This window comes from Hipposideros armiger, unplaced genomic scaffold, assembly GCF_001890085.2.
Source record: "Hipposideros armiger isolate ML-2016 unplaced genomic scaffold, ASM189008v1 scaffold_390, whole genome shotgun sequence".
Taxonomy (NCBI): Eukaryota; Metazoa; Chordata; class Mammalia; order Chiroptera; family Hipposideridae; genus Hipposideros; species Hipposideros armiger.
The window spans coordinates 1,408,872-1,433,672 of record NW_017731740.1 but is presented as its reverse complement, the minus strand read 5'-3'; the positions used below and the strand labels follow the sequence as shown (position 1 = coordinate 1,433,672).

The following is a 24,801-nucleotide window of genomic DNA, read 5'->3' as shown; positions in this document are numbered from 1 at the left end:
CATTTCTCCTTTGCCGGCTGGCTTTTGGTTAGGTCCCACTGCTAGCGGGCACATGAGGGACTGGAACCCAGAGGAGGGAAGAAAAGATCTGCTCCTCCTAGTTTGCTCCCTGTCCCTAACAGCGATGGCACAGCCACAGATGTCTAGCCCAGTGGTGACACTTAATTCCTAAAGGGGGAGTTGGTTCCAGTTTGCAGTTTTTCCACACTTGTAGCACCAGCTTCATCATGCCACACAAAGATCACAGCACCGTTAGTCAGCGCCCCCGGTTTGGAAGTTTGAACCTGGCTCTCCTGCCAAGGTCCTGAGGCACCAGGGCCAGCTGAGCTGCGTCCACTCCTCAGGTCTGACTTCCAGCTCCACAGGGCGCCTCCTTCCGGCTTGTATGTTCTAATGATCCTCTGTCTTTGTTTCCCATCCCTAAGAACAGTAGTTGCTTCCTGTGCTTGTCTCTGTGACATCTCAGTGTCCCCTTTTTGCTGTCACCTCTTTACCATCTGGTTTAACAATTGTTTTTATCAGATCATCTCTGTTAAAATAACTGGTTCAGTTTTGGTCCCCTGATACACCAGGCACCCAGATTTGTAGCTCCTGCACAAAGGGAACAAGACCCAGATCCTTTCCCCAGCAACCCCAAGCTCAGATCAATGTCCCACTAGCCCACTCAGCGTCACGGACTTTCCCATGTTCTGATTATGAGATCGATTCACCAACCCCCCCCACACACACACACACACACCGGGTATTATGGGCAAATGAGTATTTACCTACTGCCGGGTTATGGAGTCCTAACCTTGCCCCCTCCTTTATTCCCACTGCTGTTTCTCGGCCTCTTCAGGGCATCCTGTTCTTTCCTGTTTTCTGCTGCGTCAGCTCCTCCTTGGCTTCATTCTTCTCTTCCATCGTCAGCAGGACCGGCTCCTGTCTCACCCTGTTATCCTTCTGCCACGTCACACTACAAAACCTAAGCCTGGGCCGTGCCTCAGTCTGCACCCGTGCCCTGGCTGGTAAATGCCCGGAGGGACTTCTCAGCCACCAGGTGTCCAGTGTCATTTGGGCCCTAAGTGATGCCTGGAGGACATTCTCCGTTTCCCTTTCCTCTTGGGCTATTCTGTATTCTTATTTTTTTTTTAAAGAAGTAAAACTTTTTATTTGCAGAAAATATGTATGCAGAAAATTCAAAGACCTATACAAGAAAAGCAACCAAACTAGTGAGGTCAGTATAAGAAAACTAAATTTTTTTATATAGTAGCAACAAAAATTTGGAAATTTAAATGAAAAATACCCTTTATAATAACATAAACACATGATATACAGTCTCATTTTGCATGGTGTCATCTTCCCTGAAACTCATGCTAGGAATAAACTATTTAGGAAGCATATCCTTGCTTTGCACACTTCATGGTAACTGAGATTGTAATTAGGGATACGATTTAACAAAAGCTGTGCACTGAAAACTATAATTTATTACTGAAATAAATGTAAAAATATCTAATAAATATATTGATAAACCATCTTCATTGAGCAGAAGACTCTATACTGTTAAGTTGGCACTTCTCCCCAAATCGGTCTATAAAGCCAACACAACTTCTTTAAAAATCCTGACATGCTAGTTTTGCTGATGTTTTCATAAAATTTACAAGTTGATTCTAAAATTTTATGGAAATGTAAGGGAACCAAAAAAATTAAGCAATTTTGCAAAGAAGTTGGAGTTATACCACCAGATTTTAAAACTTACTGTAAAGTCACAGTAATCAAAACAATGTGGTATTAGAGTAAATATATAGTTCAGTGCATCACACAAAAAGCTCACGAATACATGGCCAACTGATGTTTGAAATATTTGCTAAGATAATTGAATGGGGAAGAAAATGTTTTCAGTATTCCTGAAACAATTCATATCCATGGAAAAATTATTCTTGATCTTCATCCCACACCAAATACAAACATTAACTCAATATATCACGTACATGAACAAAGGAGCTAAAACTATAGAACTTCTAGATGAAAATATAGGAAAACATAGCTTTGCCACTTTTGATTAATTGAAAATTTTTTAGAGAAGACACTTAAAAGCATGAATTATAGGAGGAAAAATTTGATAAAATTAATTGTAATTAAAATCCTCACTTTTTTGAAAGCTACAGTTAAACTGAAAAGGCAAGCCATAAGCTGGGAGAAATACTTTTCAAAGCATATAAAGGACTTGTATCTAGAACATATGAATAACTCCTACAACTTGAATAACATAAAAATTAACAGCTCAATTGAAAAAAACCAATGATTTCCTAAACAATACAGTATGACTACTATTTACATAGCATTTACACTGTATTAGGTGTTGTAAGTAATCTAGAGATGATTTAAAGTAATATATAGGAGGATTGTGTAGGGTATGAACAACTACTATGCCATTTTACATTAGGCCGCAGCGGTTCTCAACCTGTGAGTTGCGACCCCTTTGGGGGTCGAACGACCCTTTCACAGGGGTCGCCGAAGACCATCGGAAAACAAAAAGATATTTACATTCTGATTCACAACAGTAGCAAAATTACAGTTATAGAGTAGCAACGAAAATAATTTTATGGTTGGGGGTCACCACAACATGAGGAACTGTATTAAGGGGTCATGGCATTAGGAAGGTTGAGAACCGCTGCATTGGGGGCTAGTGCATGTGCGGATTTTGGTGTCTCGGTGGGGGGGGGGTCCTGGAACCAATTCCCTGCAGATACCGAGGGACAACTGTATATTGATTTTTGTGTTGGTAATATAACATATTTGTCAAATCACATTGAAATATGTACTTAAAAATCAATGGACCAAAATCTAGTAGTTTCTGACAATCTATTGCTTGCTTATCTTTTTTATTCTACCTTTTATAGCTATAAACATTCCAAACCACACTGTCCAACAGAATTTTCTACCTTAATAAAAATGCTGTATATCTGTGCTATGCCAATATGATAGTCACTAGCTACCTGTGGCTATTGAGCACTTTATTTTTTATTTTTTATAAGATTTTTGTTAAAATATAGCTAACATAGAATATTATATTAGTTTCAGGGGTATACCATAGTTGTTCACCATTTACATACCTAAAGAAGTGATCACCATGATAAGTCCAGCAACCATCTGACACTGTACCACACTATCACAATATTATTGACTATGTTCCCTATGCTGTACGTTATATCCGCATGACTTATTTGTTTTATACCTGGATATTTGAACCTCATATTCCCCATCACCTTTTTCCCCTTTTAAAATTTTTCAATTAAGAGTTGACATTCGATATTATTTTATATTTCAGGTGAACAGCATAGTGGTTAGACATTTATGTAATTTAAGAAGTGATCCCCCTGACTCATCTAGTGCCCACCTGGCACCATCCATAGTTATTACCGTATTATTGACGATATTCCCTATGCTTTACTTTACATCCCATGACTGTTTTGATAACTGCCAATTTGTACCTTAACCCCTTCACCTTTTTCACCTCCAATCTAATTCTGTATTCTAACCCTTGTGACCATGCTCCATCTTGACTCACTGAGAGACTGGCCGCACTTTTCTCACACCAGGCTGAATGTGGAGCAAACTTAAGGTCTGTTTCTAACTCCATACCTGCCAGCAGCTTTTCTTATCTGACTTGGAGAAAAAGGCGTTCTTCCTTCTTGTCAGAGGCTATATCTTCCACCATCCCTGCTTTCGTACTACTTTCTACTATCTTATATATATATTTTTCTCCTTCCCTCCACCCCAAATATAAATCTCTTGAGCAGGGAATTGACAGCCATCTGTTTTGCTGCAGACGTGAGGAGTGAGAGAACGAGAACAATCATAGATGAGTCCAAGATTCTTGGCCTGAGCCCTGGAAGGCTGCAGTTGCCTGTAACTGGGCTGAGGAGGGTCATTAATGGAGCAGGCCTGGTGGGGAAGGTCAGAAGTCCAGCTCTGGACACGTCAGATATCCACATGGAGAGGCTGAGCAGGCAGTAGAATGCACATGATTCAGAGAGGAGGTCCAGGATGTAGGGGTAGGTACAGATGGCGTTGGTATAGAGATGACCTTTCAAACCTTGAGAGGAGATGAAGAAAAACTGGCATGGGGATTGGAAGGAAGAGCCCTGTACTTCAATGAGGAGGAAAACCTGGGATTCAAGTGAAGCAAATGTTACAATGAAGGAAGCAGGTGGGATCAACTGTGTCCAGTGTTGCTGGTAAGTAACAGAATTAATCATTGGGTTTGGCATTGCGGGGAGTCATCCTTGACCTTGACGAGAGTTTTTAGGTAGAATGGGGGGATTGAAAGCATGATTGGAGTGAGTTTGACAGAAAATGGGTGAATGAATGAAAAATAAAAGGAAATTTCTAGTACTGGTGGATAAATATTCATGGAGAAAGGGTTTCTGATAAAAAGAATCATGATACAATTATAAATGTATGGGCCTTATCAATTCATCTGCTGTGTATACTCCTGAGCTGCAACCCCGGGCCCTTCAGCTATTACCTGAGTAGACACTGACTATGCTGACGGCATGGCTTTGTACAAGGCAGAGGCGTCACACCTCTGCAGGTCCTTTTGTCTTTTCTCTGCCATGTCTTTGACTAGTCACCTCCTCGATCGAGTTGTCAGTGAGAGCTCCTGTTTATACACTTGTTGATCTCTTATCAGTGGGACTCATTTTAATCTCTTCTGTTTAATGTGGGAGACCTGATTTCTCCTTATGTTGTGGTCGTGCGCCTGTTTGTCTAACCCAGGAGAGTGGAAGCTTTTTCAGCACAGAACATGCAATGAATGACTTCAGTGGTGGCCTATCGCCTGCTCGCTAGTCCTCATCAGTGGTTTAATGACACCCCTTTTTTTAGAGAGAATTTTACGTGTGGGGTTTTTTGAACTGGTATTTTGGGAGAAAGGAAGGAATGGCCTGGCTATTTCTAATGCTTTCTTCTGGGTGTTTACTTCGTGTTTTGTAGTATTTTGTGTTCTCTAATAACCAAACTAATAACTTCGGAATTGCCTTGTTGGTACTGTGTGAGCAGGGTGGTGGGGGGAGAAGAGACAGGTGGGAAGTGTGTGTGTGTGTGTGTGTGTGTGAGAGAGAGAGAGAGAGAGAGAGAGAGAGAGAGAGAGAGAGAGAGAGAGAGATAGGGGTGAAAGGTAGGAAGAAGGGGGAAAGAAATGGAGAAGTCCCACCTTCATGGGTGCCAGTTGCTTTCATGTGATAGAGCTTAATGAGGCGATACTAAATTTCCTGAGCTAGGACATATTTACATGTAAAAAACTTTTAGAAGATCCCTGTTTGTTTGTTGGAAATTAGTGTAGATTATGTTGATACAGAGCCCCTAGTCGCTTTCCCAAGGAGAGGCTTAGGAAGTGCATAACATTCTCTCTTAATAGGCTCACTTCCAGACATACTTTGCATTCTCAGCGGATTATTCTCATTTTTGGCAGGGGTTAGGCCACTCCAGTGGCAAATGCTTCAGCAAGGGTTTTCCATCCGGGGAGGGCTTTCCATCCCGGGATGTTCTTGGCCACCAGACTTCTAGCTCCCTGATAGTGAAGAGATGCGTGTTGGGTTAGGTTAGGGGTCAGGGATTCACTTGCGGCAAAGTCTCTACTAAAGTCAGCTGGTTACTACCATTTTGCCCATAAATATAGGACTTTTTTTTTTTTGTTTTTAAAGATTTTATTGGGGAATTGGGGGAGGGGAACAGACAAGTTGCTGTCCTTTTGTTCTTCAGTCTAGTTGTGGAGGACGTTGCTTCACTGGCCCATGTTGGTATTGTGATCATTGCGCTCTTCCCAGGTGAGGCAGATTGGTCATCGGCCACTGGACGGCCACTAACGGCGGCTCTTGGCAGCTTATGCTGGCTGCCAGTGACTCATGGCAGCCCAGCTCCAGATGGAGCTGTTGTTCACCATCTTAGTTGTAGAGGGCGCAGCATCACTGACCCCCTTGTGAGATCCAAACCGGGGCCCTGCTGCTCAGAGCTGGCATCCCAAGCCAGCTCTTAACCAACGTACCACTTGGCCGGCCCAAACGTAGGAATTTTTATGCCTGCAAGCCAGCGGGCTGTTGCTTTGGTGATAGGATGTGGACAGCGGGTGACACTTGGAGCTGCGGTGTGAGCAGAGGTGAACAGTGGCGGTAGAGCCCGAGCATCCTGCCTGTCTCCCTGGTTGGCCCTCTGCATCTTTCTCAGAACCACGCGCCACACGCAGACTACCGTGACCCCGAGCCCAGATCCCTGTGTCTTCCACTGGGGACTGTTCTGGGGGAATAGTGCCCATGGCTGGCATATGCTGCCCGTGGGGACTATTTGTAATGAACAGCAGTAAAGATACTGAAATAGCATCCTGACCAAGACTGACCTCTAATCTCAAATCCTTTCTTGGAGTAGGAGGAATACGCAATTGAGAATGCTATTTGTATAGGTAATGAAAGGAAACTAGAATAAGAGGAATTAGCCTCTGCTCCATGAGCCAAGCTCGTCTACATCATCTAGCAAGCCGGTAAGAATACCTAAACTGACCTTATAAACGAGGCCAGTGAGGACACAGACACCCAAATGACAGATTTCCAGGGCATGCTTAAGCATTTATCACTTAGAAACAAAATCTCCAGGAGGCAGCTGAGATCTTTTCATTTTGAAAATGCTTTAATAAGTGTTGACAACACTGTTTTGCAAAATGTAAAGGTACTATACAAATTCTTAATACAAAAAGAATAAATTAAAAGCAGATTTCTTTTTAATTCTGCAACTTTGTCTACAACATACATCTTTTTCATTGATTACAGTTGAACAGAATCCAGTAAAATCATTTTACATGCTCTACAGTTTCAGGAGCAACCTAATCCTTTTTCCCCCATTATTAAACTAGAGTCCATTTTACACAACTTGTAATAAACTATTGACATTAATGTGTATGAAAAACTTTACACCTAGTTAACTAAGCAGTAACTGGTCATCTGATAGCACCTGGATGGGGTTTGCTATATTTAGAACTAAACTAATACTGAATAAAAACAAATTAGAATTTTAACAGTTCCAACACTCACCTCCACATAATAAAATAAATCCACCTGTCTCACAACAAAGTCTGATATAGGTGTTTTCACCAGTCTTCTGGCTCAACAGGCAATTTCTTACACGTTTCCACAGAATCCAGTAGGGGCTTTCTATCAGACTAGGGGCTTCATGGTTCATCTTGCTTTATCTTAAAGAAATAGGGCTCTATAGAGAGCTTGCAAGTGCTTGTAGACAATAACTATCCCATTTCCCACCACACTGATCGCTCATCAATCATGTCAGTCTCAAAGGACTAATACTTTATGTACACTTTGTAGTAACTGAGTGCAGCTAAACAGTAAAACCTGTTTTACTTAATCTCCGTCTTTACTACCAGACTATCATGATGTCTGTCTGAACTGTAATTCCCCCTCTCCATTCCTTTCTGCCCCCCGAATCTAGAACCCAAGTGTTTAGAAAGTTTTCAGCTCTCATTCCTTGAACTGGGCTAAAAGCTTCATCTGACTGACTTCAGACTTGATCTCAATCTACTGTACGTGTTGTGTAACCATGTCACCTTCTCTATTTCCCTTTTGACTTTTCCTGTTGCACATAGTTCAGTTTGATTATCCACGTATCTTCTTTTGCGAGAAAGAAAAATGGCCCAATGTATGATGTCTCCGAGTAGGGAAGGAAAAAACCCTGTTTGTAGCTCTGACCATCAAAATAAGAGCAACAAAATACCCCCCCCCCCAATCAATCCCCAGGATCATTTAGGAACATTACAACCAGTTTTATTTATCCTGCAGGGTTTACCCTTAAAGTGTTCTGGAGTATTAATCCCTTCTGCAAGCTGGTATCACCAGCCCAGCCGCACACAGAGCTGGGAGACCACACCCCGAATCGCCCAGATGGGTCCCCACCTGCTGAGTCCACGGCGCTTTTCCAGCTGCAGCACACAGCGCACCACGGTGAGTCACTCGTTAATGTCCATTCTTACCCTCCTGGTCTGGTGGTCCATTGTTACTCTTAGGTCACACATATATAAAGAACAAAGGTTTTTGTTTTTACACTAAAGCTAACTTCAGTTCTGCTTTCCCACAAAACCACCCCCACCCCGGCTCCTGTCTCTGGCTGTCAAATGCCTTTCCAATAGGAAGTTATTACAAGTGAGAAAAAAATACCCCCCGCCCCCTACTTGCGCCAATAAGCACAGCATACCACGTCGGTGGAGACCGTGTTTGTGCCATTTTGAATGACCCAACTAAGAGTTTGCACTTGTTATTATTATAAAAGTAGTTTTGAGGCCTTTGAAGATTGATGGCTTTCCAGTTGTGTATTAAGCATAGCTCAAAACACATGTAAACGTGCAGCTCCCATGCCCTTTTTGCTTCTTTCTTCCTTTGGTACCTGCACACAAATGTGGTATGTCAGGGTAGCTGATGATGTAGGCATACGGGCCCCCTGGGAGCTGATACTGTTTCAGCCCTGCTCTGCCTAGTAGACGCATGAGTAAAATCTTTCTACCTAAGGGCACAGTTGGGTTTTTTGAGTAAGTGACACATTGGAAACCAAAGTTGGATCTGAGCTCTTTGTCACACAAGTGCTAACAAACATAAAATGAGCCACAACAGTTAAACACGTGAATGGATCGCAGTGTGCTTTTCCCTTGGTTTCCCAGCGAAAATAAAATGAAACACCTTGTGCAAAAATAATAGGACACACTTTTACAGGTTGTTTTAATGAGAGAGAACCACTTTTGGCAATCATCACCTTACGTTTCCTACAAATCCCAAGAGGAAAGCTGCTCTGTGTCTTAGACTTGGGCTGAACCCCCTGTCTGGACCAGGGCTAACAGTGCACCCTGCTGCTCCCACAGGTCTGCCCTCCTTCACGTCCAGGCGCGCAGACGTCCGAGCCAGCCAGGCCAGCCAAGACTCGCCGACTTGACCGTCACGTCATGTTAGTTTCTCAGGCTCTCCACTGAGAGAGAAGGTGGAACGTTAAGGGAGCAGGATAGAGAGGGGAAACAATTTACAAATGGTTGACTTTCACTTGTGTGTTGTAGCAGTTTAGAATTTAAAAGAGATTTCACTGCAGAAAGAATGTCTTCCTCTTGGCCCCTCTTATGTTTTTGTTTTTATTTTTAAATTTTTAAAATCTTTGGCAGCATAGAACTGATTGTGATCCTCTGATGCATCTGATGAGTTATAAGCTTCCTTTTGCATTCTCCCCTCCCCCAACAGCCACGTACTATTGCAGGTGTCATTGGAACATCCCCACCAGGCATCCTCTTCTCCAAGTGCTCGATTGGCCTCCAGGTGGCAGGCTGGCCACAGCTTAACAGTCTTTCTGGATCACCCTGTACTTGCGTCTCCTTTCCTGTTCTTTACCTATGCCACTTGTCCACAGGAATTTGGTGCCAGCCAGCTTCCCTGACGGTTCCTGGCCTGGGGGCTAGCTCGGCAGGGGAGGACACCACCAAGGTGCCATTGAGGATTGGTGCCTGGCTCTCTCCAGGCAGGAGAGCCAGGGGACACACAGTGGGACCGGAACCTTCCAGAATGTCTCCTCAGTCAGGTTTTGGAGGGTGAGGGGATGCGGAGACAGGAGAAAAAAAGTGCTGAGGGCCGAAGCTGGTGCAGGGTGACAGTGCGTCTGGGTAAGGCAAATGAGAGTCAGTGAGGTGATCTCAGAATGGCGCTGAGGCGGTCAGATTGAGGCCGGCTGGCTCACACAAGGGTCCCGGGCTTGGCCTTTTCCTGCCCGTACCACTGGACGTCAGCTAGTTCTGGATAGAGGGAGGAGGAATCCAGGAAACAGCTATCACTGTAGCTCCTGCAGAGAATCCGAGGAGATGAGACGGTTAGTGGGGCATGGCATTTACCTGCCTGTGCTCACAAGTGCGTGCTTCCTTATCTAGGGCCTGATACTGGTCAGCAGTCTGCCCATCCACAGAGAACTAGGCCTGATGCAGCCCGAGGACACAGAAGGCTCTGGTGGACTGAAACACCTCCCTGTGAAGGGGGCCTGAGCCTTGAACATCTGTGAAGGAGGGAGCTGGAGCTAACACTTCCTTACGCGGTGGCTCTCAAGCTTGGCTGTGCTGGAAGGACGTGGGGAATCTCGCAAGCACTCATGTCTGGGCCCGGCCCCAGAGATGCTGGTTTCATTGGCCTGGGGTGTGCCTGAGCATCCGAGCTTTCCAAGTCCCCACCGATTCTCCCGGGCAGCCAAGGCTGAGAACCCCTCGGGCTGGATTCCGCAGGTTTCTTTCACCACAGAACAGCTGCTTTGGGTTTTCCTCCATGAGACCCTGGGGGTAACCAGACTGCAGTAGTAGATTTTTATGCTGTCCTAGAAGCACATTTGAAATGTCAAGTTTGCCCTATAGTGAATCTGAGGTGATATTTTTGAGTTTTAAAAAATTTTGAATCAATGCTGACTGTTGAAATAACATGTTTTGTGATTATAAAAAAAGATTTATTGAAAGTACAAAGGAAAGTATATAGAAAATAAGACTTTTTGAAAAGGTCTTTCAGGTAGGCATCCCTGTGTAGGTTGAGTAGAAGTAATTTTTACACATCAAGAAACAATCACATTGATACGTACGTTGAAGCAAATACTCATCACTAGGGATATCATTTTTTAGGAAAAAACAGCCCCTGTCTAGTAATCCTAAACTAGTTCTTTCAGGGCAAGGTAAAGGCTGAAGTTCATCTCGGTGAGTGTGAGAATGGTTGGAATTTGCCCAATAGGTGCCCAGAGGCTGGCTGCTCCGCCTGGAGCAGCCCATGTGGCCTGCCTGAGCAGATGGTGTCCGGTGCTGTTCCTCCCCCAGTCCTGCTGGCCGCAGCCCCGGATGCTGGCACAGCTAACCTGGCGCTCTGTTCAGGAACAGCTGCAAACTGGCCTGGAGTGTCCTGTGTGCTCATTCTTGTGTGTCTAGCTTTCACTCGTGTAATTTCATTCGTGCTGCTCGTTTGTGCTGATTCCTAAAGGGATGAAACCTCTAGACCTTAGCCTTCCGTTTTTGAAGTAACGTTCCTGTGAATGACATTGGTCTGTGGCTTTGGGTCTGTGTGTTGTTAATGCTGGATTTTCGAGTTTGACCTCCCCAGAGCATCTGCCTGTTAGGGGGTAAGAAAGCTCTATTTGGAAATAGCATAAGAACGTTCCATAAATGTCAGAAGATTTTTCTCCCTGCCTCTGGTCTCCCCATACCTAGTGCTAGGGTTATAGTTGGGGGTGGGTGACAGGAAGAGACCCTAATTCAATCTGGTTCAAAGAAAACCAAGTTTAAGAGCCTCTTAAACACAGCCTCACGAACTAGTTTATGATTAGAATGGTCACCCCTTTTCTGTTGCATTTGCTGACACCTCCAGCAACAAATGGATGAAAGCCTTCTGCGTTTTGTAACTGTTTCTCATCTGGCTTTAAAAAATCCCAAGAAAGCTGGAAAATCCCAAGGTATCTGTGAGCATACTGTGGGCTTTATTGAGTCCTGTGCCCAGAACCCCTGAAATATACCAGGGTTACTGCTGTATAGATGTGGCTTCAGAAGCAAAGTAACAGAAAGTCCCTTAATTATGTATGGCCATGGCTGTACATTATTGCATTTAGGTGGTGAATGGCCGACTCCATTACACCCACCCTGCAGCCTCCCTCTCGGCCCCGAGAAAACTGACTTTTGCCAATTGTACCTGACGGATTGAGAAAAGTTTTCATGGCAAAAGGTGGTTGGGCCTCACAGTGGACATATGCTTTTCCTTGGGGGTGAGGATGGGGATGGGGGTGACACCCTGATGTCACTCCCCACCCTTGCACCAAGGGTGGCCAAGTGACCCAGGTGGGCCAATTAAGAGTCCTCCAGCCACAGTCACTGGTTCAAAGATAGGCATATGCCCAGGGAGGCCAGGTGGCTAGCACAGCCTGAGGATGTCAGTTTCCTGAGAATGCAGTTCCCAGGAGCAGGAAGTGGAGGTGAAAGGATTAGCAAGCCCTGGTCCACATTTGCTCTTAACCAGAGACAGGTACGATAATGCACAACTCACCAGTTTATAAAAGAACAGTTGGATCCAAACCGTGTTTCTGGAAGTTGGAATAAGTTAAGGTTACCTGCTCAGGTGGCTAAAACGTTTTATTAATATTTGGGGAGAAGACACTTAAGATTTGTCATTCGCCTAAGTTCCAAATAGCTTTCCCCCTCTTTTCTTCCTTCTGATAAGAATTACCTCCCTGAAGTTTGCATTTCAAGGTAAGAGCTCCTGCAGAAGGCAGGTAGAACATTTATGAGTGAATACAAGTTCCTCCGAGAAGGACTTTTGTTTTCTAAAGTAGATCTTTTACAGTATCTGCAAGCCTTTTGAGATGACTCGGGGAGGTTTTGGGATTGGCAAAAAGGATAGGTAGGCTTTGAATGCTGCGTTTCTGTTCTTGTAAAGGCTAGATTTGTAAGACAAGTACAGTTTTTAATTCCTCATGGAATTAGGTTGCAACTTAAATGAATAAAGCCCAAAATATCTTGAAAATTGAGTCAGTTGAATTTTTTTTTTTTTTAACAGCTTCGTGGCAGTGATGGAACCCAAAGGAGGTAGCTCACAGCTTCACAGACAAGAAACACAGGCGCTGGTACTTAGGAACCCTGTGAGTTCCCTTTCTCGCCATTTCTGAGGGCCATGGTAAGTTCCCCTAGGTTCCCAGCTCTGTTCTCTTTGCATTGAGCTATCAATCGAACTGGCTTTCCGGTCAGTCCAGGTTAATGGGTGAGTCTAGACTGACGGAAATGCTAACAGAGTCCTGGGCCCTTGGTCAGCCTGCAGTCCAGGGCCTAGCAGGTCAGCTTGGGCTGGCAGACTGTTCCACCTGTAACCCGAGTCACCAGCCCTTGGTTAGCCCACAGTCCCCATTTGCTGGGGTCTCCTGGTTCAGTCCGCAGTTTCATCTCTGTGGTTACTGCTGGTTTCTGTTAATGTGCACATGACGTAAAGGAATAATAGTTCTATTGTTAATGGGAACCTCAGAAGCCAAGACTGCAAAATTGATGGGCACTTAAAAGTTCTGCACATGCACGCCCCCTAATTCTAAGGCTCCCATGCTAGGATAAGAGGGTCACGCAACAGGCTAGATCGACACTAGGTCACCTGCCAACCTCATGAAAATTTTCGTGTAATTAATTTGCCTCTGAAAGCCCTAAGGCATACATAAAAAAATAGAATCCTCAAGTTTCTGGCAGAAATGTGATTTGGATCCAATTATTCTTTTATAAACTAGTGAGTTGTGCATTATCATTACCTATCTCAAGGTTAAAATTTTAAAATGAAAACTTAAGATCTCTGTTTGCATCTGTTTGTATGTTTATGTATGTTGTAAATGTCCATTTTTCTACTTCGGAATGGTGTTGCCAAAAATAATTTGTAAAAGAGCTCTATTTAAATGGCTTCAAGAAAAATAAGCACTTATCAAATTAAGTATTCTAAAACTCTCAGAAATACAGAAACTTAATCCAATGCTTTTCAAGTTCGTATGATCTAGGATAAATCTTTAGTAAATAAAAGCTAGTTTAAGTTTGTTGGTTTAATTAAAATAGGTATGTCTTCAGAGTTATCAGCATTAAATATAATGTAGACATACAACTTTGATTCTACCTGGGTTTACTAGTCAAATAAATTCACGTTATCTCTCTTATAAAATTTGTCAGCTAGGAAGATTGGTTGTTCACTGTTTAATATCTTGAGAAATTTCCATGATTAATCTAAACATAATTGCTAAGAACAAGGGAACAAATATGTATTAGTCATGGTCTGTATGTTTCTCACTGGGTAGAAGCTTTTTCCTGTTGAGCAATTGCCTTTTTGTAAAGAAATGACCATCCCTACAAGGGGTGACCCCACTGTTTGCTTTGTGACCTCTGAACTCATTTTACTGGCCAGGCAACCCAAGAGCTCTGCAGAGTCCTTCCTATGCCTTGGAGGCTGCATTGCCCACACCAATCTTCATGACTAGTGTGGCATCATTAAAACCCAATTAGGAAAATTTTGTGAGGCTTCAGAACCTCCCTGGACTGAGGTGCTGTCACTGGTCCAGAGACTCTAAGGTCCTGACCTTTTGAAGAACATCAGCTCACTCTCTACGAAACAGTAACTGGCAGACCCATGCACCTGCCTAACTCCCCATCGTCTGACCATAAACTGCCCAATGGGACTTATTAAAATATTGCTAGTTACCTTTTTTCTGTTTCCAGAAACATCTTTCACAAGCTAAAGAAGAATATAAGCTGCTGTCTGACTCCTCATGTCCTATGTTTAGAGAGTACACCTACTGGAAAGACATCACCCAGAGGGGTCCCTCTTCTCTCGCTGGAAAGGACCCTTGCTGGTACCGCTCGCCAGTTCCTGCACAGCTAAACTTGAAGGCACCTGACCCCGGCTTCATACATCCCTACTTAAAGGAGTCACAGGACCTGACCAGCAAAGCCACTGATGACCTCAAATTCAGGATCTCCCAGCAGCCAGAAGCAGACAACATCGGATGTAGACAGCTATCCCAAACACCGGACCAGGCTTATAGAACTTAAAGCTGGATTTCCATCCCTTTACTATGAAAAGCACAGTCTTCTACTTACCTGTTTTCCCTTGTTCCTTGATCTCATCTGTTTATGTAATGCCCTCGTCTGTATTGCCCATGATTGCCAAGGGAGAGAACCTTTCAGGCTGCTGCGTTTGCTATCTCAAGCTCTATTTCTCCCATGATGTTGGAGACCCCAGTCCTTCCTGTAACCAGTTTTTCTTCTATCCCTAATGCCACTGTAAACAATTCCCTAATTCCCTTCGATGTCAGCTATAGAGTTAAATTTTCACAGCCAGGCTTCCCACTACCTTTTTTTTTCTTTCTCTGACTGTAACTGTACTGGTCCAATCAGATACAAATACCTATGCAAACCCTACCTTGCTTGCATCCCCACGTTCTGATGATTACCTAAACTGGCTGCCCCTATCATGAGAAAAAATCTTACCAGCAGCTACCTTTGCAAGGAATTTAAAACAACTTTCTATTTCAGGCTAGGAGATTTACTTGCGAGCTCTACCGAAAAGCTCAGGTACCCCTGGTTTGAATGGGCAAGTGTAACAATCCATGCAAATGAGCCCATGAAGAATTGGTTTACCCGACATGATCTGTCTTTGTCTGCGGTGCTTACCAAGCTCCTTGGGGCTATGGCTGCCTAGAAGGCTGGTGCTTATAACCAGGCAGTGCCGTCAGGTTATATACTATACTGCTAACTGTCCACCACCAAACTCAGTCAACTCCCCAGAATTTACATCATCGAGTTAGGACTTACCAGGAGGCATTCAGGATTCGCTTCCTTTGGCAAATCCCTACTTCTCTGGTTAGGAGCGAGTACGAATGAGGCTGTGATCAGAAACTTCTTTAATCCTTGGAAACATCACTGACTCTACTGGTAAGGCCACAGGTGCCCAACAAAATCCTAGACTCTCGAGGTAAAGCTGTCCTTCACAGTAGCACGGGCCTTGATTATCCCTTAGCTGAACAAGAAGGTATCTGTAGTGACACCACTTGTACTAACACTTCCGGGAAAGTCGCGGTTCAATTACATAAACTCCTAGAACAAGCCCATTGGTTACAAGTCCAATCTGACTCATCTTGAAATTTTGATTTATTCAGCTGGTTACCAATAGGATTGGGCTCGTGGGTTAGATCTGTACTAATTTGCTCTTTGTCATTTGGTTTCAGGTTGTGCTTTTTAAAGTCCTCGGTTGTTGTCAATCCTGTCTTTGTGAAAATACCAAACCTGACAGACTGATGCTTGCCCAATGTTTTGAAATGATATCTAATGCCTGTACCCTTGACAACACCTGCCTTGACCCTCCATGTTCACCCATTATAAGAAGTTGCTCAAATGTGGCCTTTTAGCTGCTACTAATTACAAAAGCTTCTCTCACCCTGAAGGAAGCTGTCCAATCGTGGCATGAAGACAAAATGGACGAAGTCCATGCAGAAGAAACCCCTGGCAATATATTGAGTCATCAGCACCCCAACAGGGACTTGATCAAAATGTAGAACCAAATTAAAAGGGAGTCAGTCAACAGTCTCATACAGGAAACTTAACCTGACCTTACAGGGCTCTACAGCTCTTCTCAAAGCAGCAGCAAGACACCAGCCAATCCCCATCCACCAAGTCTGTTCATGCCACGTCTGGACTCTTTGTCGCCTGATCCAGTTCCCCAATCCAAATATCAATTTTGGTGTTGACACTTGTTCAAATAAAACCAATGAAAGCCACCTGCCATTTCCTTCCTCCAAGGGACTAAACCCGAGGATGGTCCTTCTCAGCTCCAAGGGACATGTACTCCATCTAACAACGTCTTTGATCAAGAAACAAACAAAAGGAAGAAGGAAAACAACATGCCTGGTCAGTGAGGCTTTCTGCAAAAGATCTTGATCAAGAGGGGAAACGCAAAAGGATTTCGATCTAAAATGGAGCTGGAGGATATGAAATAGGGAACCTCACACATGCGCCCTCAGGAGAACAGAACTTAAGAACTGAGATCAATTTCCCGGAAATGCCTGATTAACAGAAGACCAAGACTTATCTCCTGACAAGTGAACATCCTCAAGCTAATGAACCGACTGCTTGGACTCTGCCCGGCCTTGCCCCACTTTACATTCCTTATCCATAAACAGCCTGCCCCAAACCCTCAATAGACTGACCTGTCTCTGGCCATAGCATGCATTTCCATAAGTGCAATCCCTCTGCTATTCCCGAATAAACCCAATTTCTGTTCATTCAAGCTTGCCTCAGTTTACCTCCTTATATATATTGGGTTGTTGGAAAAGTCATGCCGTATTCTTTCTATGTTTTTCGTTGCAAAAATGCGTCATGACTTTTCCGACAACCCAGTAGGTTGACAGCCATTATGGGGAATGTTCTGATTAGACAAGAGGGCTCGTTTAAGACATGCACTTGAAAGCAAGGCCTTCCAAATCAGACAGAATGGGATACCTATTTTAATTGGCATGCAGAAACCTCCAAAGGCTTCACGATTCCAAAATAGCTTCACTGATGAAAGAGTCATTGTAAACGGGTAATGAAAAATTAAAGACAAAAGAGGCAGAGGTAGCTAAAACGGACTGGAGGACTCCACCTGCTCCCCTTCATCCTCCTTTACCTGAGTACTACTCACAGTCTAATCCTCTCTGAATTGCCTTTCCACTCTGAAGAAACTGTAAGACTGTAAACAAAGGTCTGCCAAGTCAGTGGCCTTACAGACACCCCCCTATCTTCCCCGGAAGGAGGGCCCCCAGATGGGCCCCTCCCAGGGGTTGATGGGACTCCAAGGGATTCTCCTGGACCTGCTACCAGCTATTCCCTTACACAGCCAAGGGAAACTAGAATTCAATCCGTGGAAAACCCTGCCAAATTCTGGTAGATAAACAGAGCTGCACGCTCTACTTTAAACCCCACTCACTCCGGAGCCTGCAGACAGGATCCTGGGAAAACTGGCAGAAGCTGGCGAAGGATGAGAATTCTTACCAGAGTCGGCTCTCCCCGATCTCTGTCAGTAGTGTGTGGTCAGGAGACACAGATAATATTTCATGTTGTCCCTTCCTCTCCAAACCCAGACCCACTGGTTATCGCTTTCTCTCCCAGGGACAGCTATCTTTCTTTGGGAGTGACTCTGGATTTTGGGAGGGTAGTATCTTTTGTCAGCAGGAAAGAGAACTTAAGATGACCGGCTGTTTAATGTCTCATGTCATTTTCATGAGTAATCTAAATTGTTAAGAACAACTAAATAGCTGTAGGTAATAAAAGTTTAAGTGAACTTTTCAACAATAATTATGCTTATGGGATGTCTACTTAAAAAATCGTTTCCAAAAGCTTTTTGGTAACTTGAAACCTTGAAGTTATACTGAGGTAAGTTAAATGATGGATAGTCATTGAATATCTAGATCATTTTCAAATCAGATAAAATACTAAGACACTAATTACTGAACAGAGTTTTATCAACTTTTGGCTTCCTTTTTTACAGAGGAACTAAAGATATTTGGGTCTATCAGTCAACACGTTTCGTGTCACACTGAAAAATTTACTGTGAGGAAGAATATTCTAGAAATGATGAAACGTAATTATAAGTTTGCCCATCCATAGAATGCTAGTGTAACAAACAGTTCACAATTGCTTACATTTTAGTTCTCACTAGGAATTAAGGATCCTAAGGGTTAATAATTTTAATCAGTGTGTTCTAGAAATTATGAAATTCCTAGAAATCTGGTATGTCCTGGTATCATTAGTCATAATTCCAGTTACCTTAAAATGCTGTATATCACAGACATAACCAAATTTTCCTGTCAGTTCCATTGCAATGAAGTCTTGTCAGAACTGGAGCAATGGGCATACCAAGAACTCGTAACCACTGCCAAATCATGGGGTGTGGACCCTTGGGTACAGACTTGTGGTCCTGTACAAAAGCTGGGGACCCCACAACCACCTGACTACAACCACCCTGGCGGGGAAGAGAAGCAGCCAACATCAGGGCAGCCTGCTTCTTCCCAAGAGGTCAGACCAGGAACGTAGCTTGGCGTTCCACCTTCCCTCTCTGACCACTGCTCATATACCTCAGGCCATTGAAAAGGTGTTAATCCCATCTCCACAGGACTGCTGGGTTCGCCATGATACTGCTGAGTCTGTCCCAAACTTCTGCAAATTCCAGTGCCTCTGCTTCTCTACACTAAACTCAGCGTCTCTAACCCTGGGGGTCCATCTCCCTGTGTCAGCTTAACCACCCCAGACCCGGGAACTTTGCGTCCTGGCTCTGTACAAAGACAGGGACACAAGGCAAGGGTGACCAGAATAAAACAAACTGTGCAGGCTACAGACCCTTGAGCTTTATTGGCCTGCGTGGTCGTTCCCTTTTGAGTCCTGACCCACAGACTGTGCTGTGACCACCACCACTGGCTGTACCTGGATTGACACTGGGGAAGTTGAGACTCAGCTACATAAGGTTACTGAACAAGCCAGTTGGCTTAAGCAACTCCTTCAATAAGGCCTTTTTTTGACTTATTTGATTCTTGTTGTTTGGGGTTTTGGGGACCATGGCTCCAAAGTACACCCCAGACACTGGGAATTATCCTGCTTATAATAATCATAGTACCTTGGTGCACTGTCTTCTCTTGATAGCGTTAAATGCATGTTTGTAGCCACTAGCCATCAAGCAAACGATCCCCCTAAGAACCAAAGGTCAGAGAATGACCCACTTACAGGATGTGAACCTGACGTCACCACACCAATTCAGCAAAAAATTCAGAGGACTCAAGAGCGGAAGCTGAGAGTAACACTAATGCCTTGAATTTTGGTCACATCTCTCAGGCTGAGAGTCTGATCAAAGGGGAGAAATTGTTAAGAACAAGACCACAGGCCCAAAAATAGTCACTTATAACCACACTGAGACTTACAGTTTCAGCTATCTCCCAGACATGGAATCTTAAACCAGTCAGCCAGGAATCGCCCGATCAGCACTAGTGAGGTCACCTGCCTGATCTGAAAGGAAAGTGACCTGGCAATAACCGACCGCCGTTTCACCTAGTTTCGCCTCCTTGACCCAGCTGCTTTCTGACTACAAAAGTCTTCCAACTGGTACAGCTCCTCAGAGCTCCTTCCAGCCTGCGAGGTGGGATGCAGCCTGACGCATGAATCACTGAACAAAGCCAGTAAGATCTTTCAGATTTACTCAGCTGAATTTTAACACCCTTTTCCTCTCAAAGACTCACCCCATTTTCCTAATCCCCTATCTGCCAACTTGGGATTTGTAGTAAAAACTTCAGTGTCTCCCAATTTGTTCAGGATCTTGTCTTACCCTACTACTCAGGGTGATGTCCAGCTCTTTCTCAACAACACGAGGCTCTCTGCTGTTCCCCAGACACCCCGCTCGTTTCTGCGCCTGTGTTTTTGCCCTTTGGAATGGCCCTCTCCTGTCTAACCCCCACTTCCCACCACAAGCCTCTGAAGCCAAGCTCATGCAGTGTCTCCACAAAGCCAGAAGTCCTGTTCCCTTGGATTCCTTTTAGCACTTTGTTTCAAGTCTCAGAACACTTCATCTAGAAGTGCTGCAAGTTTCTTACTCCCTTGTATACCTCCCCTTGTATGTCTGATACATTTTCAAATTGCTGATGTGAACTTGAACTCTTGGAACTCTGGTCTCTAGCATGGTTCCTAGAATATAGTCAGGGTTTCCACTTTTTGATTGAATACACTTTTAACTCTTTATCCACTTCTGAATGGCATCCTTATCATTTCAGTTAATCCCTGAAATGCTCCTGAATATCAGTCTTACCTCCCAGTTGCCTTCTGGTCCCAGAGGACAGAACCCAGGCCAGGCAGTACTGTTTTCACGCCCACCATCGCAGTGCATTTCATTCACTAGGGATCTTGTTAAAATGCAGATTCAACTTCAGTAGGCCCAGGAGTCTAGCTTTCTAACTATCTCCCAAATGATGCCACTTGTCTATGGACCACATTTTGGAAAGCAGGATCCCATAGCATCTGGTAGAGTGACACAACTGCCACTCAAGAATGCTGGGATGAAATTGTGACTGATTTCCAGGTGCTTCTGGATCAACTTGGTGCTTTGAAACGAACTGCATGATGCTGTTCTTCTCATGGACATCAATTCCTAAACCAGTAAAATCACCTATAAGCATCTGCCTGAACGAGGAGCCTGGGAAGGTCAAAAACATACGCTGAGGTCTTTTCTGGGAAGTAGCATAAGAATATCTAACGTCTGATGTAAAAACATACATATAAACATCGAATGCCACATGTATCTAGAAATCAGACATAAAAATAATGGCTTCCACACCACACAGATGTTTCCTTCTGGGAATTATGATATGGGCAAGGGCAACACATATGCAACACATCTGCGATCACAGACTCCTAAGTGGCGAAGGGGGAAGGGCTGTAAGAACAAAACGTTCCCTTACGATACCTCTATTCATCGGGACTTTGGTGAGTTGGAGACTCAGACCCGTCCATAATGGGCGAGTGTTCTGTTGCTTCTCTGAACAAAGGAAAGCAGAGGAAGGAAGAGAAGAGATGTCATGTTAAAGCGAGGAACTGACACAGACATGATTAGTAGCTCATTAACACACTGGCGCGACCAGTTGACTATACACCCAAGTGTTAAGAGACAAGTAAGGCATGAGAGCTTTCCACCCCCATGAGTGAGCCCAAAGACCGCTCTAGTTTTGTTAGGGAGGCAGGCTTTGGCGCCTTTTACCCATTTCTCATGTTTTTTAACCACATCACAAGGAGTCATTGTTAATGACAACTCAACTTAATCTGATAAAAGAATTTACTTCAAGGACCAAGATATCTTTTTGTTTCAAATTTGTGTTGGGTGCTCACTAGCTCTATGTGGTGAAACACAGGCAGGTTTCAAGACCAGCTCAGGTGTGCAGGCATGGGAGGGGTGCCTTGTCAATTTCAGAGCCTGCTGACAGTCAAATCAAAATATTTACTTGGATCAGGTGAGACTGGGCAGGATCCAGAAAATCTGGAGGATCCAGAGAGAGAGTTTGGAATCTGAAAGTTCCTTATTTGGGTGAGATGGTGTAACGACTGGAGGTACCACAGAGAAGAGCTGTCATTCTCTTATGAATGAATCTTGTGCCCTAGGCCTTACAGTGGCTATCTGACCACACCGGTTAGAGCTGGAGTGTGCATGGTGTGTAAGGGAGTGTTTTCATTGTCTGTAATAAGGGCAGAGGGGCAGCTGCTGCCCGAAAGACAGACCAAGAAGCGGAAGTGGACACAAGAGCACTGACTGTTAAACGTGATGGGCATCAGAATCCCCTGGAGAGTTTGCTAAAACACAGGCTGCCAGGCTCCAGCCCCAGCTTCTGACTCAGCAGGTCATGGGTGGGCCCGAGAGCCTCCATTTGGAACAAGATCCCAGGTGGTGCTCATGCTGCTGCTCTGGGGACTAAACGTTATGAATGACTGGCCAGAGGAGAGTGACAGGGCTGACATTCCAGCTCCATCCACCCATGTGACTTTGGGCAAGTCACTTACGTTCTCTCGGCCTCATCTATAATACCAAAACATCTGCCCAGTCCCGTGCAAGGTTACAGTGAGGATTATCGGAGCTCATCTGTGTTAGAAGCGTCTCTCAGCTTTTGCAAACACAGCTCCCCTACCTTATGTCAAATCCTAAGGCCCCAGCAAGCCGGGTTTGAAATCACTACAGATCAATTTGCAAGGGGAAAAAAAAAATGTCTGCCAAGCATGGAAGCCAGCAATGTATTCAGTGGAGTCAATTCTGGTCCTGCTGTATTCTGATAATTCAACTCCCAGACAGCTGTCAGATTTTTCCAGACCCCCACTGTTGCTCCCACAAACTAGAAACAATAAAGCTGGATAAAGGTGCCCCTCACTCCTTTAACCAGCAGGCACTGATAGAACATAACATCCACTTAGAGGCGATGGCTAAGGAGCAACAGGAGAGGCAGGAACTGTGAGGAAGGCAGGCTACGTGCGTCTGCCAGACACTTCAGCAGATCAGAACACCCCAAATGTGCATGAGATTCTGCTGTCTGCCTACACTGAACGCTGTACAAGGAGCTGAATGTTGGTTTCATTATTTTGCTGTGGGCCACTTGTTAAGGGTCTCAAGGTCCCTGGTCCCCTTGGCGTGCTGATTAAAGACAGGCGCTTGGCCAGGACAGACGAGATCTGAGCCTCCTGCCTTCTTCAGGTGCATCCCGACACGAAGACAGTGGGCACCCCAAGAAGCAGGTGAAACATGGGGGCCCAGCATGGGTCTCTTCCACCTCTCTCTCCTCTTCCTCGCCTGGCATTTTAACGTCCGCCTGGTATAACTGAAGCCCAAATCAAATGCTGTCTGGAATTCTGACCAAAGCAGCACACTTGGACTTCCGGCACCCACCTCCCCCACATTCCTGGGGCAGCCACCAACTTTAAAATAGAGCAGACAGAATTCCCTCCCCATCTACAGGGTCAGCGATGGAAAGGACAAGGGTAGAAGGAAGTGCAATTCATGGGGCTTCTGGGAAAGGAAGGCGTTTCACTCGTCCTTCTCCTGCCGAACCCTCTGTCTCTAGGCTCTCAGACTCATTACCCTCTCCCTCACTGACCAGGAAGGCTGAGCATCGTTCTCCACCTGTGAGGAGGGTGTAAGGTCTGAGAGAACTCACCCAGTCTGCCAGGTTAGGATGTGGTGGGGACTGCTTGGGGGGGTCGCTCCGATTTCACTCGATGGCGTTGAGCTTCTCTGGCTTTGAGGTAAGGCAGCTGTATGCAGGTGGCACAGAAAAGACAGCGGTCAGACATGGGTCAAGTGAAGGCGCTTCTTTCTAGAGATGCTGGCTCTGACCCCATGGCAGGGTCATGCTGTGGAGACACCCACCCCATCCCCCACAGGCAGCGCCCTACTCGGTCAAGCTGACCTGGGATCCTAGGTCCCCACTCTGCTGGTGGGACATGGCCACAGGGATGGCGACAGCCCCACAGGAGCAAAGAACCTAACGCCCCACAATCCTTTGAGGGAGTCCTGGGCAGGGCTAATGCGGAGGGCCTGTTTCTCTGGACACTGGGGAAGCACATCTCAGGACATTTTCAGATGTGGTCCCAGTGTCAAAACTGCCTTTCTTGTGAACAGAGAACCTCCAGAAAGGTTCTCAGAGCTGGCTCTCTGCCGTTTTCGGGTGTATAATTTACCCCTTTGGACACTTCAAAGGGTGCAGGGCTTGTCAGAGCTCATTCAAATTTGACTACGAGGAGTTTATTGATGTGGGCAGGGATGTTCTAGTTGGGAAAACTTAGTAAGAAGTCAATCCTTCAGTGCATCCTTTGCTTTCTTGGGAATGCAATCCTTTTCATCAGGAAACCTCAGATACAGCCTCGGAGATGTTGTAGTCTAAAATCTGTTCCAAAGATTTACCTAATCTCTTTAAGTAAAACAAATCTACTAGACAAGTGCTGCGATTTCCAGGGGACATGCACACTTCTGGCCCTCTGTCAGGTGCTGCAGCTGCTAACAGGATCACAGAGTACGGATAACGTACCCCCCTCATTCGATCACTCAAAATCCCCCCAAAGTCAACGGCAGATGTCACTGGACTTGTTTTACAGATGAAGGAGGATTATGGAGAAGGTTCTAGGACCTTGAAGTCCATGGTTCTCTCATGAACGCCTCAATCATTTTCATTATTGTCTCTGGAACGTGTCATTTGGCCAGTGTGCCCTAATAAATGAGCCAACGGGGGGGATACGGGGACAGAAGGCAGGAGCTGTGTCGCCTGGCACACCTGGGCAGCCGACCAAGCGGCCATTCCTCTTGGCTCTGCTCTCCCGAGGCCCCCAGCATCTCCTTCAGTTCCCCAAAGATGAGCCCCCGTTTTCTCGTTTTAGGATCACTCCTTCCCCTAGATCTACTTAACCCTCCTTCCAGGCACAAGTCGATCCTGACTTGCAGTCCTTTCCATCTGCTGCTCTCATTCTTTTACTTTCAAAATCGTTTTTATTATGTCTCAAAACCCTTCTCCCTTCTTTTGTTATAGTCGGTATGAGGCAGAGTCTTGTCACCGCATGAGTACCCCTCTCCTTCTGGGTGCTGTATGTAAATGAGTGACTACAGGCTGCTGCCCAGAGCCCTGCGGCACCTGGCGGCAGCGGCTGAACAAGTGTCACCATGATTCTCTCAGCGAGGGAGTGAGAAGGGACTGTAACTTCTTAAGGAAGAGCATGGTTTC

General features: G+C 45.0%; 1 protein-coding gene across 1 annotated transcript in view; it reads right to left on the bottom strand.

Moving 5' to 3' along the window:
• Positions 1 to 9,765: 9,765 nt before the first annotated feature.
• FRMD4A (FERM domain containing 4A) overlaps positions 9,766 to 24,801 on the bottom strand; it is a 327,824-nt gene continuing 312,788 nt past the window's right edge. Inside the window, exons 27-29 of the mRNA XM_019663415.1 lie at positions 23,245 to 23,341; positions 21,018 to 21,089; positions 9,766 to 9,852 (exon numbers count right to left, since the gene is read on the bottom strand). Coding sequence (XP_019518960.1) covers positions 21,020 to 21,089; positions 23,245 to 23,341 — 167 coding nt within the window. The 3' untranslated portion in view covers positions 9,766 to 9,852; positions 21,018 to 21,019. The remainder of the gene's footprint in view (positions 9,853 to 21,017; positions 21,090 to 23,244; positions 23,342 to 24,801) is intronic.